General features: G+C 41.3%; 1 protein-coding gene across 1 annotated transcript in view; it reads left to right on the top strand.

Annotated features, from left to right (window-relative positions):
- The window catches only part of TRIP13 (thyroid hormone receptor interactor 13), a 193,184-nt gene that overhangs the window by 51,984 nt on the left and 128,275 nt on the right, over nt 1-12,925 (top strand). Inside the window, 2 exon segments of the mRNA XM_029589932.1 lie at nt 9,849-9,881; nt 9,884-9,920. Of these exon segments, the coding sequence (XP_029445792.1) occupies nt 9,849-9,881; nt 9,884-9,920 (70 nt within the window).

The raw sequence follows: 12,925 nt of genomic DNA, 5'->3' as shown, positions 1-12,925 counted from the left end.
TCTAGACCTCTCATGATTTTAAACACCTCTATCATATCCCCCCCTCAAGCTGAAAAGTCCTAAACTCTTTAGTCTTTCCTCATAGAGGAGCTGTTCCATTCCCTTTATCATTTTGGTCGCCCTTCTCTGTAACTTCTCCATCGCAACTATATCTTTTTTGAGATGCGGTGACCAGAATTGTACAGAGGTATTTAAGGTGCGGTCTCACCATGGAGCGAAAAAAGAGGCATTATGACATTCTGTTTTATTCACCATTCCCTTTCTAATAATTCCCAACATTGTTTTATTTTTGACTGCTGCAGCACAATGAACCGACGATTTCAATGTGTTATTCACTATGACGCCTAGATCTTTCTTGGTGGTAGCTCCTAATATGGAACCTAACATTGTTGTAACTATAGCATGGGTTATTTTTCCCCATATGCATCACCTTGCACTTATCCACATTAAATTCATTTGCCATTTTAATGCCCAATTTTCCAGTCTCACAAGGTCTTCCTGCAATATTATCACAATCTGCTTGTGATTTAACTACTCTGAACCAATTTTGTATCATCTGCAAATTTGATTACCTCACTTTGTCGTATTTCTTTCCAGATCATTTATAAATATATTGAAAGTAAGGGTCCCAGTACAGATCCCTGAAGCACTCCACTGTCCCACTCCCTTCCACTGAGAAAATTGTCCATTTAATCCTACTCTCTGTTTCCTGTCTTTTAGCCAGTTTGTAATCCACGAAAGGACATCGCCGCCTATCCCATGACGCTTTTACTTTTCCTAGAAGGACTCTCTTGAGGAACCTTGTCAAACGCTTCTGAAAATCCAAATACACTACATCTACCGGTTCACCTTTATCTACATATTTATTAACTCCTTCAAAAAAAGTGAAGCAGTTTTGTGAGGCCAAGACTTGCCTTGGGTAAAGCCATGCTTGACATTGTTCCATTAAACCATGTCTTCTATATGTTCTGTGATTTTGATTATTTAGGACACTTTCCACTATTTTTCCCGGGCCACTGAAGTCAGGCTAACTTTTCTGTAGTGTCCCGGATCGCCCCTGGAGTCCTTTTTAAATATTGGGGTTACATTAACCACCCTCCAGTCTTCAGGTACAATAGATGATTTAATGATAGGTTACAAATTTTACTTATAGGTCTGAAATTTCATTTTTAGTTCCTTCAGAACCCTGGGGTGTATACCATCCCAGTCCAGGTGATTTACTACTCTTCAGTTGTGTCAGTCAGGCCTACCACATCTTCTAGGTCATCATGATTTGGTTCAGTCCATCTGAATCATTAACCATGAAAACCTTCTCCGGTACGGGTACCTCCCCAACATCCTCTTAATTAAACACCGAAGCAAAGAAATCATTTAATCTTTCCGAGATGGCCTATCTTCTCTAAGTGCCCCTTTAACCCCTCGCTCATCTAACGGTCCAACTGACTGTCTCACAGGCTTTCTGCTTCGGATATATTTTAAATGTTTTTACTGTGAGTTTTTGCCTCTACGGCCAACCTCTTTTCAAATTCTCTCTTAGCCTGTCTTATCAATGTCTTACATTTAACTTGCCAACACTTATGAATTATCCTATTTTCTTTCTGTTGGATCCTTCTTCCAATTTTTGAATGAAGATCTTTTGGCTAAAAATAGCTTCTTTCACCTCCCCTTGTAACCATGCCGGTAATCGTTTGCCTTCTTTCCACCTTTCTTAATGTGTGGAATAATCGGTCTGTGCTTCTAGATGCTATTTTTTAATAATGACCACACCTCTTGAAATTTTTTCCTTTTGTAGCTGCTCCTTTTCGTTTTTTTCTAACTATTTTCTATTTTATCGTTTCCCTTTTGAAAGTTTAGCATGAGAGCCGTGTATTTGCTTACTGTTCCCCTTCCAGTCATTAATTCAAATTTGATCATATTATGATCACTGTTGCCAAGCAGCCCCACCACCATTACCTCTCTCACCAAATCCTGTTCTCCACTGATAATTAGATTTAAAATTGCTCCCTCTTGTCTGTTCCTGAATCAATTGCTCCATAAAGCTGTCATTTATTCCATCCAGGAACTTTATCTCTCTAGCATGTCCCGATGATACATTTACCCAGTCAATATTGGGGTATTTGAAATCTCTTATTACCACACTACCACTTTGGTTAGCTTCCCTAACTTATCAATGCATATTCGATTTTCCCTATTTGGACAACTGTTTAATGACTGGTTCTTAAGAACATAAGAAAATTGCCATACTGGGTCAGACAAGGGTTCATCAAGCCCAGCATCCTGTTTCCAACAGAGGCCAAACCAGGCCACAAGAACCCGGGTAGTTACACAACCACTAAGAAGATCCCATGCTACTGATGCAATTAATAGCAGTGGCTATTCCCTAAGTAAATTTGATTAATAGCCATTAATGGACTTCTCCAAGAACTTATCCAAACCTTTTTTGAACCCAGCTACACTAAATGCACTAAACACATCCTCTGGCAACAAATTCCAGAGCTTAATTGTGCGTTGAGTGAAAAAGAACTTTCTCCGATTAGTCTTAAATGTGCTACTTGCTAACTTCATGGAATGCCCCCTAGTTCTTCTACTATTTGAAAGTGTAAATACCAAGTCACATCTACTCGTTCAAGAACCTCTCATGATCTTTAAAGACCTCTATCATATCCCCCCTTAGCCGTCTCTTCTCCAAGCTGAACCGCGCTAACCTCTTTAGCCTTTTCCTCATAGGGGAGCTGTTCCATCCCCTTATCATTTTGGTTGCCCTTCTCTGTACCTTCTCCATCACAACTATATCTTTTTTGAGATGCGGCGACCAGAATTATACATAGTAATCAAGAAGCAGTCTCACCATGGAGCGATATAGAGGCATTATGACATTTTCGTTTTATTAACCATTCCCTTCCTAATAATTCCTAACATTCTGTTTGCTTTTTTGACTGCTGCAGCACACTGAGCCGACGATTTTAAAGTATTATCCACTATGATGCCTAGATCTTTTTCCTGGATGGTAGCTCCTAATATGGAACCTAACATCGTGTAACTACAGCAAGGGTTGTTATTCCCTATATGCAACACCTTGCACTGGTCCACATTAAATTTCATCTGCCATTTGGATGCCCAATCTTCCAGTCTTGCAAGGTCCTCCTGTAATGTATCACAGTCTGCTTGTGATTTAACTACTCTGAGTAATTTTGTATCAACTGCAAATTTGATAACCTCACTCGTCGTATCCTTTCCAGATCATTTATATATATATATATATATAAAAGCACCGGTCCAAGTACAGATCCCTGAGGCACGCCACTGTTTACTCTTTTCCACTGAGAAAATTGACCATTTAATCCTACTTTCTGTTTCCTGTCTTTTAACCAGTTTGTAGTACATGAAAGGACATCGCTCCTATCCCATGACTTTTTAGTTTTCGTTGAAGCCTCTCATGAGGGACTTTGTCAAACGCCTTCTGAAAATCCAAATACACTACATCAACCGGTTCACCTTTATCAACATGTTTATTAACCCCTTCCAAAAAATGAAGTAGATTTGTAAGGCAAGACTTCCCTTGGGTAAATCCATGTTGATTGTGTTCCATTAAATCATGTCTTTCTATATGCTCTACGATTTTGATCTTGAGAATAGTTTCCACTATTTTTCCCAGCACTGAAGTCAGGCTCACTGGTCTATAGTTACCCAGATCGCCCCTGGAGCCTTTTTTACATATTGGGGTTACATTGGCCACCCTCGAGTCTTCAGGTACAATGGATGATTTTAATGATAGGTTACAAATTTTAACTAATAGATCAGAAATTTCATTTTTTAGTTCCATCCGGTCCAGGTGATTTGCTACTCTTCAATCTGGCTTACTACATCTTCCAGGTTCACAGTGATTTTGTTCAGTTCGTCTGACTCATCACCCCTGACAACCATGCTAGGTCAAATGATACAACTGCTATAGTCCCTAGGATATATTATCAACTTCAGCAAATTGAACCTAGTCCCAGTGCAAAAATTCCAGTTCATAGGGCCTGGATAAACTTGGGTCAGGGAAAGAGCATTCCTTCCAGAGGCAGGCAGAACGTTATTGTGCCCTAGTGTAAAACATTCATTGGAAATATGCTGCAGCTCTTTCATCGATAGTAATCATCAATCACATGGCAGCCATGGTCTGTGTGGTATAGCTCACTGGTCCTCATATGAGACCTTTTCAGTGGGCCCTTCAGTTACAACTGGATCAACTGCAACAACTCTTGTTAAATCCTGTGATAATGATTAATGCCGGGTGTCCTTAAAATGGGCTCCCCTTACAAACTCTCTTTCACATACCATGACATTCGCAATGGACACCTCCACCAGAGGCTGTGGAGCACATATAGGGAAGTTTCAAACTCAAGAGATGTGATCTTCAATGGAATGTCTCTATCTGGTAAGTCTCTTAGTACTCTGAGCAATTTGCTTTGCTCTGTGGGTGTTCACTCACTTTCTATCAAGGCCAATGCTACCTGTTTAGCTGCCCTGTGCTAATGATCACTGTGTTGATTTTCTTCATTCCTGCCCTGTATACATAAAATATAAATATTTCAGAACTCTTGTCTGTCCCACCTGAAAAGGTGGAAAGGATGATGCACTGGGGAAGTATTATTGTACACTTTCGAGGCTTGGAAGTGAGAGAGAAGCATAGCTATCTGGCTGCTCAGTGTAGATATCTGGCTGCAGCAGCTTCTCATGGGCTTAGTGCTTTGCACAAAGTGGGGCAGAGACAGGAGCAGGAGGGCAGATGACCACTTCTCTCTGACTACTGCCACTGCCCAAACCCAGTATGCAAAACTTAGTCGCTGCCTGCACACCTACAAACACAAAGAGGGGAGGTGTGGGGGTTCCCCATCCAAAATTCCAGGCACTCTAAAACAGAATGTTCAGTTACAAAAAGGGAGAGAGGCACACAGCCACCCCATATAATCCAGTGGCTTATGCACACAGCGCTTCCAGCTGATTAGTGCCAAAACTGGAAGAATCATAGTAGAAGTGTTAACAAACGAGTGAGCTAACAATTGGAAAGCAGCAGGAAGTCAGGACATTCTAAGGCTCTCTTATTTAGCAGCAACTACAGTTAGGGTATCAGGATAAAGCCTTTTTGGCTCTGCTGTGTGCTTCTGCCCACACTCAACCCAGAGTTGCTACCTATGCAAATGTACAGTTTGCATAGTTGTTTGCACCGGCCCTGCCTTCTAAAGGAAAAAGAATTCTAATTCAAACCAAAAATCTAGTAGTCATGTTTTATGTAAATAAGCAAGGTGGAACAGGCTCCTGGATCCACTGTCTGAGCATGGGCTGTCGTGGTGCTTGCCTTCAAGAGACATACTTTGCATGAACATTGCCCTGGTAGATCATCTTAGCAGACTTTTCCAACCTCACAAGTGGTCATTGGATCAGAAATTGGCAGGCGGCCTATTCTACCTATGGGGTCAACCATCCATAGATCTTTGTATCAAAGATCAATCAGAAAATCGAGAATGTATGCTCCATTCTTCCAATTAAGTTCAGGTTTGCACTGGATGCTGTTCTGCTCAATTTTGGATATTGGTCTATTGTATGTGTCTCCACTGCTACTATTAGTAGCCAAAGCAATTCAGAAGATGATACGAGGATCGAGTTGTAAAATGATACTCATTGCTCCAGCCTGCCCAGACAAGTGGGCAGACAAGTGGAAAAAAATCAGTTAGAACTAGGGTCACGATTTGAAGCTCCAGGGGAGGAAGACTCAGAACAATGTCAGGAAGTATTTCTTCACGGAGAGGGTTGGTGGATGCCTGGAATGGCCCTTCGGAGGAAGTGGTGAAGGCTAAATCTGTGACAAGATTCAAAGCGGCGTGGGATAAAACACTGTGGAACCATAAGGCTAGAGGATGGGAATGAAGAGCAGAACCATTGGGGTGGCTTGCTGGAATGTTAACTACCTACCTGGTGATTACTACCCTTACTCAAAAAAAATCCCTGCACGGTTAATGCAACCCCAACATTGCTCTCTGCTTCAACGGCAAAGGGAAATGTGAAAGAAGATTTGCCATTCAGATAACAACCAAAAAATGACCTGAACTTCACAATCTGGGTAACAAATAATTGTGGGGGTAGCTTGCTTATTACGGCAGTTACTACCCTAAACCCAATTAAGCCTGAATTGTCACTTGAATACATATACAGTGCTGCTCTCTTGCTTCAACTGTAGGGGGAGGATGGGGACGTGAGGAAACAGGATTTACATTCAGACATCATCCAACAAGGCATTGATCTGTGCAATCTGGTAAACAAGCATCAGGGTAACTTGCTTGATGTGCGGTTACAACCCTTAACCATAAGCCTTATGCTCACCTTTGATGCAACTCCAACATTACTCTCTCTGCATCAATGACAGAGGATGGCAGGAAATTTGAATCAAACAGTACCAACAAGAGTCCTGAAGTTGGTGGTTGGTGAAACAGATACGTATGGGAAAATAAGTGTGGAAGCTTGCTGGGCAGACTAGATGGGCCAATTGGTCTTTTTCTGCAGTCATTTCTATGTTCCTGTCTGATTCATCTCTCAGTATATCCTGTCGTTTCTCACCAGGAGGGGGCCAATTATATCATCCCAATCTACATCATCTCAACCTGATGGCATGGGGATTAAACACTTGTTATCTCTCTATGGGCCTAGTCAATGAAGTGGGACAATATCTTGATTTCTGGAAGGAAACAATCAACCAGGAAGTCATAAGCTTTTAGGTGGAAGAGATTTCTCACATGGTGTTAGTTGTCATTGTAGATCCATCTGCTTGTTACCCTAAGGTTCTCATTTGATACCCAATTCTCCTTGTCTTCCTCAGCTCTCTGTACATACTCTGTGAAGATACATCTAAGCATTATTGTGGCTTACCACCCCTATGTGGACAGTAGCAACCTGTATTCATCTACCAGTCTCAAAGTTCATGAAAAGATTGACAAAGGAAACCCCCAGTCTCAAACCTTGTAATTCCATGGGATCTCAATGTTTTGCCACAGTTGATGAAGCATCCATTTGAACTTTTGGACTGTTATTCCACTGAATTTCCTTCACCTGAAAAATATTTTTAGTATCAATCACTTCAGTGAGAAGGACAAGTGAAGTATAAGCTCTGGTTTCTTACCTTATCTACAATGTTTTCACAATAAGGTGGTGTAACACACTTCATCCAAAGTTCTTTCCAAAAGTTGTATGTGTTAAACCATCAATCAGGCCATTGTCTGCTGACATATTTTCCAAATCCACATATGTACAGGGGTAAGAAAGCCCTTCATTCATTGACCTGTAAGAGGGTTTTAACTTGCTTACTGCAAAGAACTCAATAATTGCATTAGGAAGGATCACAATTCTGTTTCTTATGACCTAAGAATGGACAAGGCAGTGATAAATGGAGTCTGTCGAATTGGCTAGCGAGCTGCATTGCACATTGCTATTTAGTATCTAGCCTGCTTATCCCAAACTCAGGTTAAAGCCCATCAAGTGAGAGCCATGGCGACTTTCATTGCTCATCTTAGAGCTGTCTCCATCAATGACATCTGGAAAGCTGTGACTTGGTCATTTGTGCACACCTTCATGTCCCATTACTTCCTAGCCACTCTTTCAAAAAAAGACAGCAAATTGAACAGACAGTTTTGCATAATCTATCACCTAGTAGCCCACCACTCCATGGAGGAGTAGGGGTTACTCTCTCAGTGAGTGTTCCACACTGTAATTCTAAGCTTGGGGCTCCCCACGTGTCATGGTTATTTCATCCCTGCTTGTGGAGGAAAGTGAGTTTGCCTACCATAAACAGTGTTCACTATAGACAGCATGATGAAATAGCCATACTTAGTACCCACTCACCTCCCTGGAGAGTCATAAGCCAAGGGGGCTTATGAGGCAGCACTTTGCATAGGAACTCTTACACATGCGTAGTGGAGTAAAAGCTCTACTAAACTCAGAGGGGTCCAATCGGCAACTGTCTTATGACATCATCCATTATGTCATTGCTAATTTATCTTGCTATGAAGAACCCAATTTACAGTAAGCAAACTTGCTTTATTACCCATAGGAGTTTATGGGGAAATAACGTGGAGAATATCACAAGTCCGATTCTTGGCTTCACATTATTCTGTAAACAAAGTGCTCTTTGCCATGCAAAAATTATAAACTGATGAAAAATCCATGTTAAATGACTTTCTAGTTGTTGTGTTGTGGGCATGGGACCCTTGGACCTAGATAGTGTTGGCGTAACCTGAAGGGGCGGAAGTCCTGAAGGTCACCACTGTCGGCTGGTGGAGCTGACTGTGACAGAGGCCCAACTGGAGCTTCACCTATAAACAGTTCTCGTTCCCCTTAGGTTGAGCCCTCGGGTGCCAGGGCCAGCAGGACTTAGGTGCAGGCCTCTGCAGATGAAGTGGAAATCCATCGAAGTGGTCAAGTAGCAGGTTATGCTCCAGGGGTAGGCTGAATTCAGGCAGTGGTCAGTGGCAGGCGGAGTCGAGAGTCAAGCTGAAGATTAAAACCAGATATCTGTCCAAGGGAAGATGGGATGGAGTGGCAAGTAGAGAAACAGGGATCAGCCACAGGTAGGCAGAAGGACACTGAAGGCTGAAGACTAGGAACTGAACATGGGGGGTGACGAAGGCAAGGAACTCAGGAACACAGACCAGGAACAAAAATGATATTTGAAGGTGGTGATTTGGAGGAACTGAAACAAATGTCACTGAACCTGGAAGATTGTACTATGGCAAATTGACAAACCAAAGAGTACAAATTACCCAGACCCAGATGGTATACATCCCAGAGTCCTGAAAGAACTGAATGAAAATTGCGGACCCTGCTATTGGAAATTTGTAAACTATCAATATCATCATCTATGGTACCTGAAGACTGGAGAGTTGCCACTATAATGCTTAATTTTTTAAAAAGGGATCAAGTAGTGATCCAGGAAATTACAAACCAGTGAGTCTGTGCCAGGCAAAATTGTAGAAACTATCATAAAGAACATATAGATAAGTATAGTTTAATGGGGACAAGCCAACATGGATTTAGCCAAGGGAAGTCTTCGCCTCACAAATTTGCTACATTTTTTTGAGGGTGTATGTAAACGTGGATAAAGGTGAGCCAGTTGATATAGTATATCTGGATTTCCAGAAAATATTTGATAAAGTCCCCTCATGAGAGACAACTTAGGAAATTCGAAGTCACGGAATAGAGGGCAGTGTCCTTTTGTGGATTGCAAGCTGGTTTAAAAGATAGAAAACAGAGTATGGCTGAATGGTAAAATTTGCCGGAGTGCCCCAGGGATCTGTTCTTGGATTACTGCTTTTTAATATATTTATAAACGACCTGGAAATGGGAACAAGCAAGGTGATCACATTTGCAGATGACAAAAAAAGTTATTCAAAGTTAAATTGCAAGAGGATTGTGAGAAATTGCAAGAACTGGGAGACTGGGCATGCAGTTAGAGAGCTTATTGTTAAATGGAACCAGATAGTCACATGAGCATTTCATCAATGGAAAGCCCTTGAGTATAGTGAAAAGAAGTTGTATAGATTGCTAGGTACATACCCAGAATAAGATATTGTAATTTTTGAAAATGCTATTGCAAAAACACAGTTCCATTGACCATACAGCAGTCAATTTCTTGGACATTGAAAGGGCTTGATCAGCATGATCCCATAAAATACGTTTCAGTATCATTGTATTTTTTCTAGTTCCTCTCAAAACAACTGTAGCATAAAACTATTAAAATAATTTGTGTTATATTAAAAATAGTGTACTTTCACTGACTTTTTTTTCTTTGTTTCCAACCACCAAATCCTTCTAACAAGGCCCTCCAGGTACAGGGAAAACTTCATTGTGTAAAGCTTGGCTCAGAAGCTGACGGTTAGACTCTCCTACAGGTAGAATACTATTTTTTACTTTTTGGGTGCAGACATTAACAAAGTTAACTTGTTAAACAACATACAGCATGGCCACACAAAACTACTTATGCATGTCAGCAAACTTTTCAAATTTTTTTTAATTTTTATTGAGGATATCTATGCTGAATAGCATTGTTCCACTGATAAAGTTGACCACAATTCATTCCTAGGAAAGTCATTCATATCTGTTCTGAAGAGGTACTAGTGCTAACAGTTGTCAAAGGGTCTTTAAGCATGAGGATGAACTCAATTCACATTCATCTAAACTTGTATTCAGTTTTTATAAAACATGGAGCTTCTTGCCCATTTTTGTTTTGGTCTTACTTTGGTTGCATGGAAGTCCTAGCCATTACCCAGTTCAACTGACTGGTTTAATGGTGTACCTGTATTATGTTCTTTAGAAAAGGTGGTGGCTTTTGTTCCCTGCAATGCCTTTGCTTTACTGGAGTGGAACTAAATGGGAAGCAAAACCCTAGTCAAACCGGGAATGAATGCCCATGGTATTTAAGGTTCAAATGCCCCGTCATAAATGACAGTCTGATTATGGCAGATTCAAATGGACTGGAAACTTAAGAACTAAGTAGAAGCTGCCTATTTAAAAATGTATGGTTTACATGCATTAGTTTGATGCAGGGGTGAGCAAATCTCTTTTGACTGGTGAAACATTACAGATTGCCATTTCTAATGGGGGGGGGCTCTCTTGGAACTCCTTATGCAGCAGGTTTACTCTCGAAGCTTCCCATGTGGGGTGGGGGAGGTCAAGGGACGGCCATGGAGCTCTTTGACCCTGCTTTAAAACTCTCTCATAGTTTTTATCCTCTTACTCGTACATACTCTCCTCTTGCACTCCCTTCTGCCGTAGACAGTGGCCCTAGGCCCTCCCTCTGCAAGGTATAGCTACAAGATAAGACCCAACTACCAATGCCTTCCCTAGCACAGATAACACAAGTCACACTATGGCCTCGGCAGCACCTGCTCCAAACCCTGCAGCCAGCTCTCACTCAGTCAGAGAGCATCCTCTTCCCGTGCCACTGAGATCATTGCCCCTATCCGTTCTCCTTAGCACTACCAGTTCCCACCACAAGACAAGTGCAGTCTGACATTATATAGCAACCACTCCAGGTTTTTCAACCGTAAGAACCTTCTGAGTGATGATTTGCTGTAGCCAGTGGGCTGGGCTTTTGCCAGCAACACTGAAGCTCCTCTTCAGCCACGGGCAGAATGTGCTCTGCTGGCGGCCTTGCCTCTGGGACTTCCATTATGCTTTGGCTGCTGGCGATCATTAGGCAAATCTTTCATTGATTTGACCACTCCTCCCACGCTACACCACCCTCCTCCAGTAGCCTGCCAAAAGCAGGTTGTAATTCATCATCGGTGATTGGCCTTGTTGTGTGCATCATTACAGACCATCGCTGATGACCGCAGGCTGCTAGAGGATGGCAGCGGGCTGGATCCTATAATGAATACCTTGGGAGGTAGGTGAGCCAGAAGGATGGGGAGATGGGCTAGTTCTGGCCCACGGGCTGTAATTTGCCTACCCCTAGGCTAGAGGTATGAGTAGGGTCAGCATTACAATTCCTCAATTATTTTGATAACTGGAAGTGTGTATGTGTGTGTGTTTGTGCAGTGGGGACTAAAAATGCTGCTTATGAAAGGGCCGGTCCTCATTCCTATAGGGACAAGAGTCTTGGAGAGAGTATACTGATGTATACTGGAACTGGAAATACTGTAACTGGAAAGTTTGGTCGAAACTTATTTGAAAAAATGTTTTTATTGTTCAAAGTTCTATGGCAAATCATAACATATTGGTCTCCTTGGAGGAGATCTGCGACATGGAGCTCTCGTCCTCACATCATATTCATACTACTGTTTGAACATGGACTCCTGACAGCACACTAAGTTCGACTAGTCTGTCTCTTGCAGTCTCTTTGAGGTGTAGATCCCAAACTCCACTTCTCCTGGAGCCTTCTGTTTTTGTTCCAGGATGCTTCTCATAAGAAAAATGTAGAAGAAAAAATGGCCTGTTGCTAACAAAAATTGTTTGTAAGTTGTGTACGTTTGGCACTGTTTTGTTTTCCCTTTTTTTTGTTTGAGGCAGTGTGCAACTAGGGATTCCTCATTTGTGAGGACTGTCATCTTGCTTGTCCTTGGAGAAATCAGATTGCTACCTATAACAAGTGGTGTTTAAGGATAGCAGGAATGTCAGTCCTCACAAATCCTGTCTCCCTCCCCTTGAGTATGCGGCTGCTTACTTAGCTAATGAATTAGATTGACAAGTCCCTGTATGGACATATGCTCAGTGAGCTTGTTTGTTTGTTTATTTATTTATTTATGCATGCATTTCTTATATACCGTGTGTCAACACATGATTCTATCTTTACGGTTTACAATATAGCTAAGACAAGTAAGAAACCGAAAATACAATATAAATTGATAAACATAGGAATAATTAGTTAAATTAAACATAATACTAAAAGACTAAAATCTAAAGTAAGAATAAAATAGATAGGAGTTACAGTCAAAGTTCTAGAAACTCTGACATAAAGTTCTGGGCCAGGCTACATCTAATGATTTCACAGACTTGTTAATAAATGATCACATTGATTCTCATAACATCTTGGCAACAGACCAGAAGGTAATAAAAAGGGAGCATATGGAAACAAAGACCAGTTGATTCTGAATAAAGCCATTATGACATCAAGTTCACTATGAAAATGGAGCAGACTGTATTCCATCTGAATTATGCAAATTTGATATCCTTATTCATCATATTCCTTTCCCGATCATTTATAAATATTTTGGAAAGCACCAGTCCAAGAATAGATACTTGAGGATTTCCACTGAGAAAATTGACCATTTAATCCTACCTGCCTTTTAACCAGTTTGTAATCCACGAAAGGACATCGCCTCCTATCCATGACTTTTTAGTTTTCTTAGAAGCCTCTCATGAGGAACTTTGTCAAACGCCTTCTGAAAATCCAAAT

Source organism: Rhinatrema bivittatum, chromosome 2 (assembly GCF_901001135.1).
Source record: "Rhinatrema bivittatum chromosome 2, aRhiBiv1.1, whole genome shotgun sequence".
NCBI classification, from domain to species: Eukaryota; Metazoa; Chordata; class Amphibia; order Gymnophiona; family Rhinatrematidae; genus Rhinatrema; species Rhinatrema bivittatum.
The sequence above is the reverse complement of the archived record's forward strand: the minus strand, read 5'-3'. Positions and strand labels throughout refer to the sequence as shown.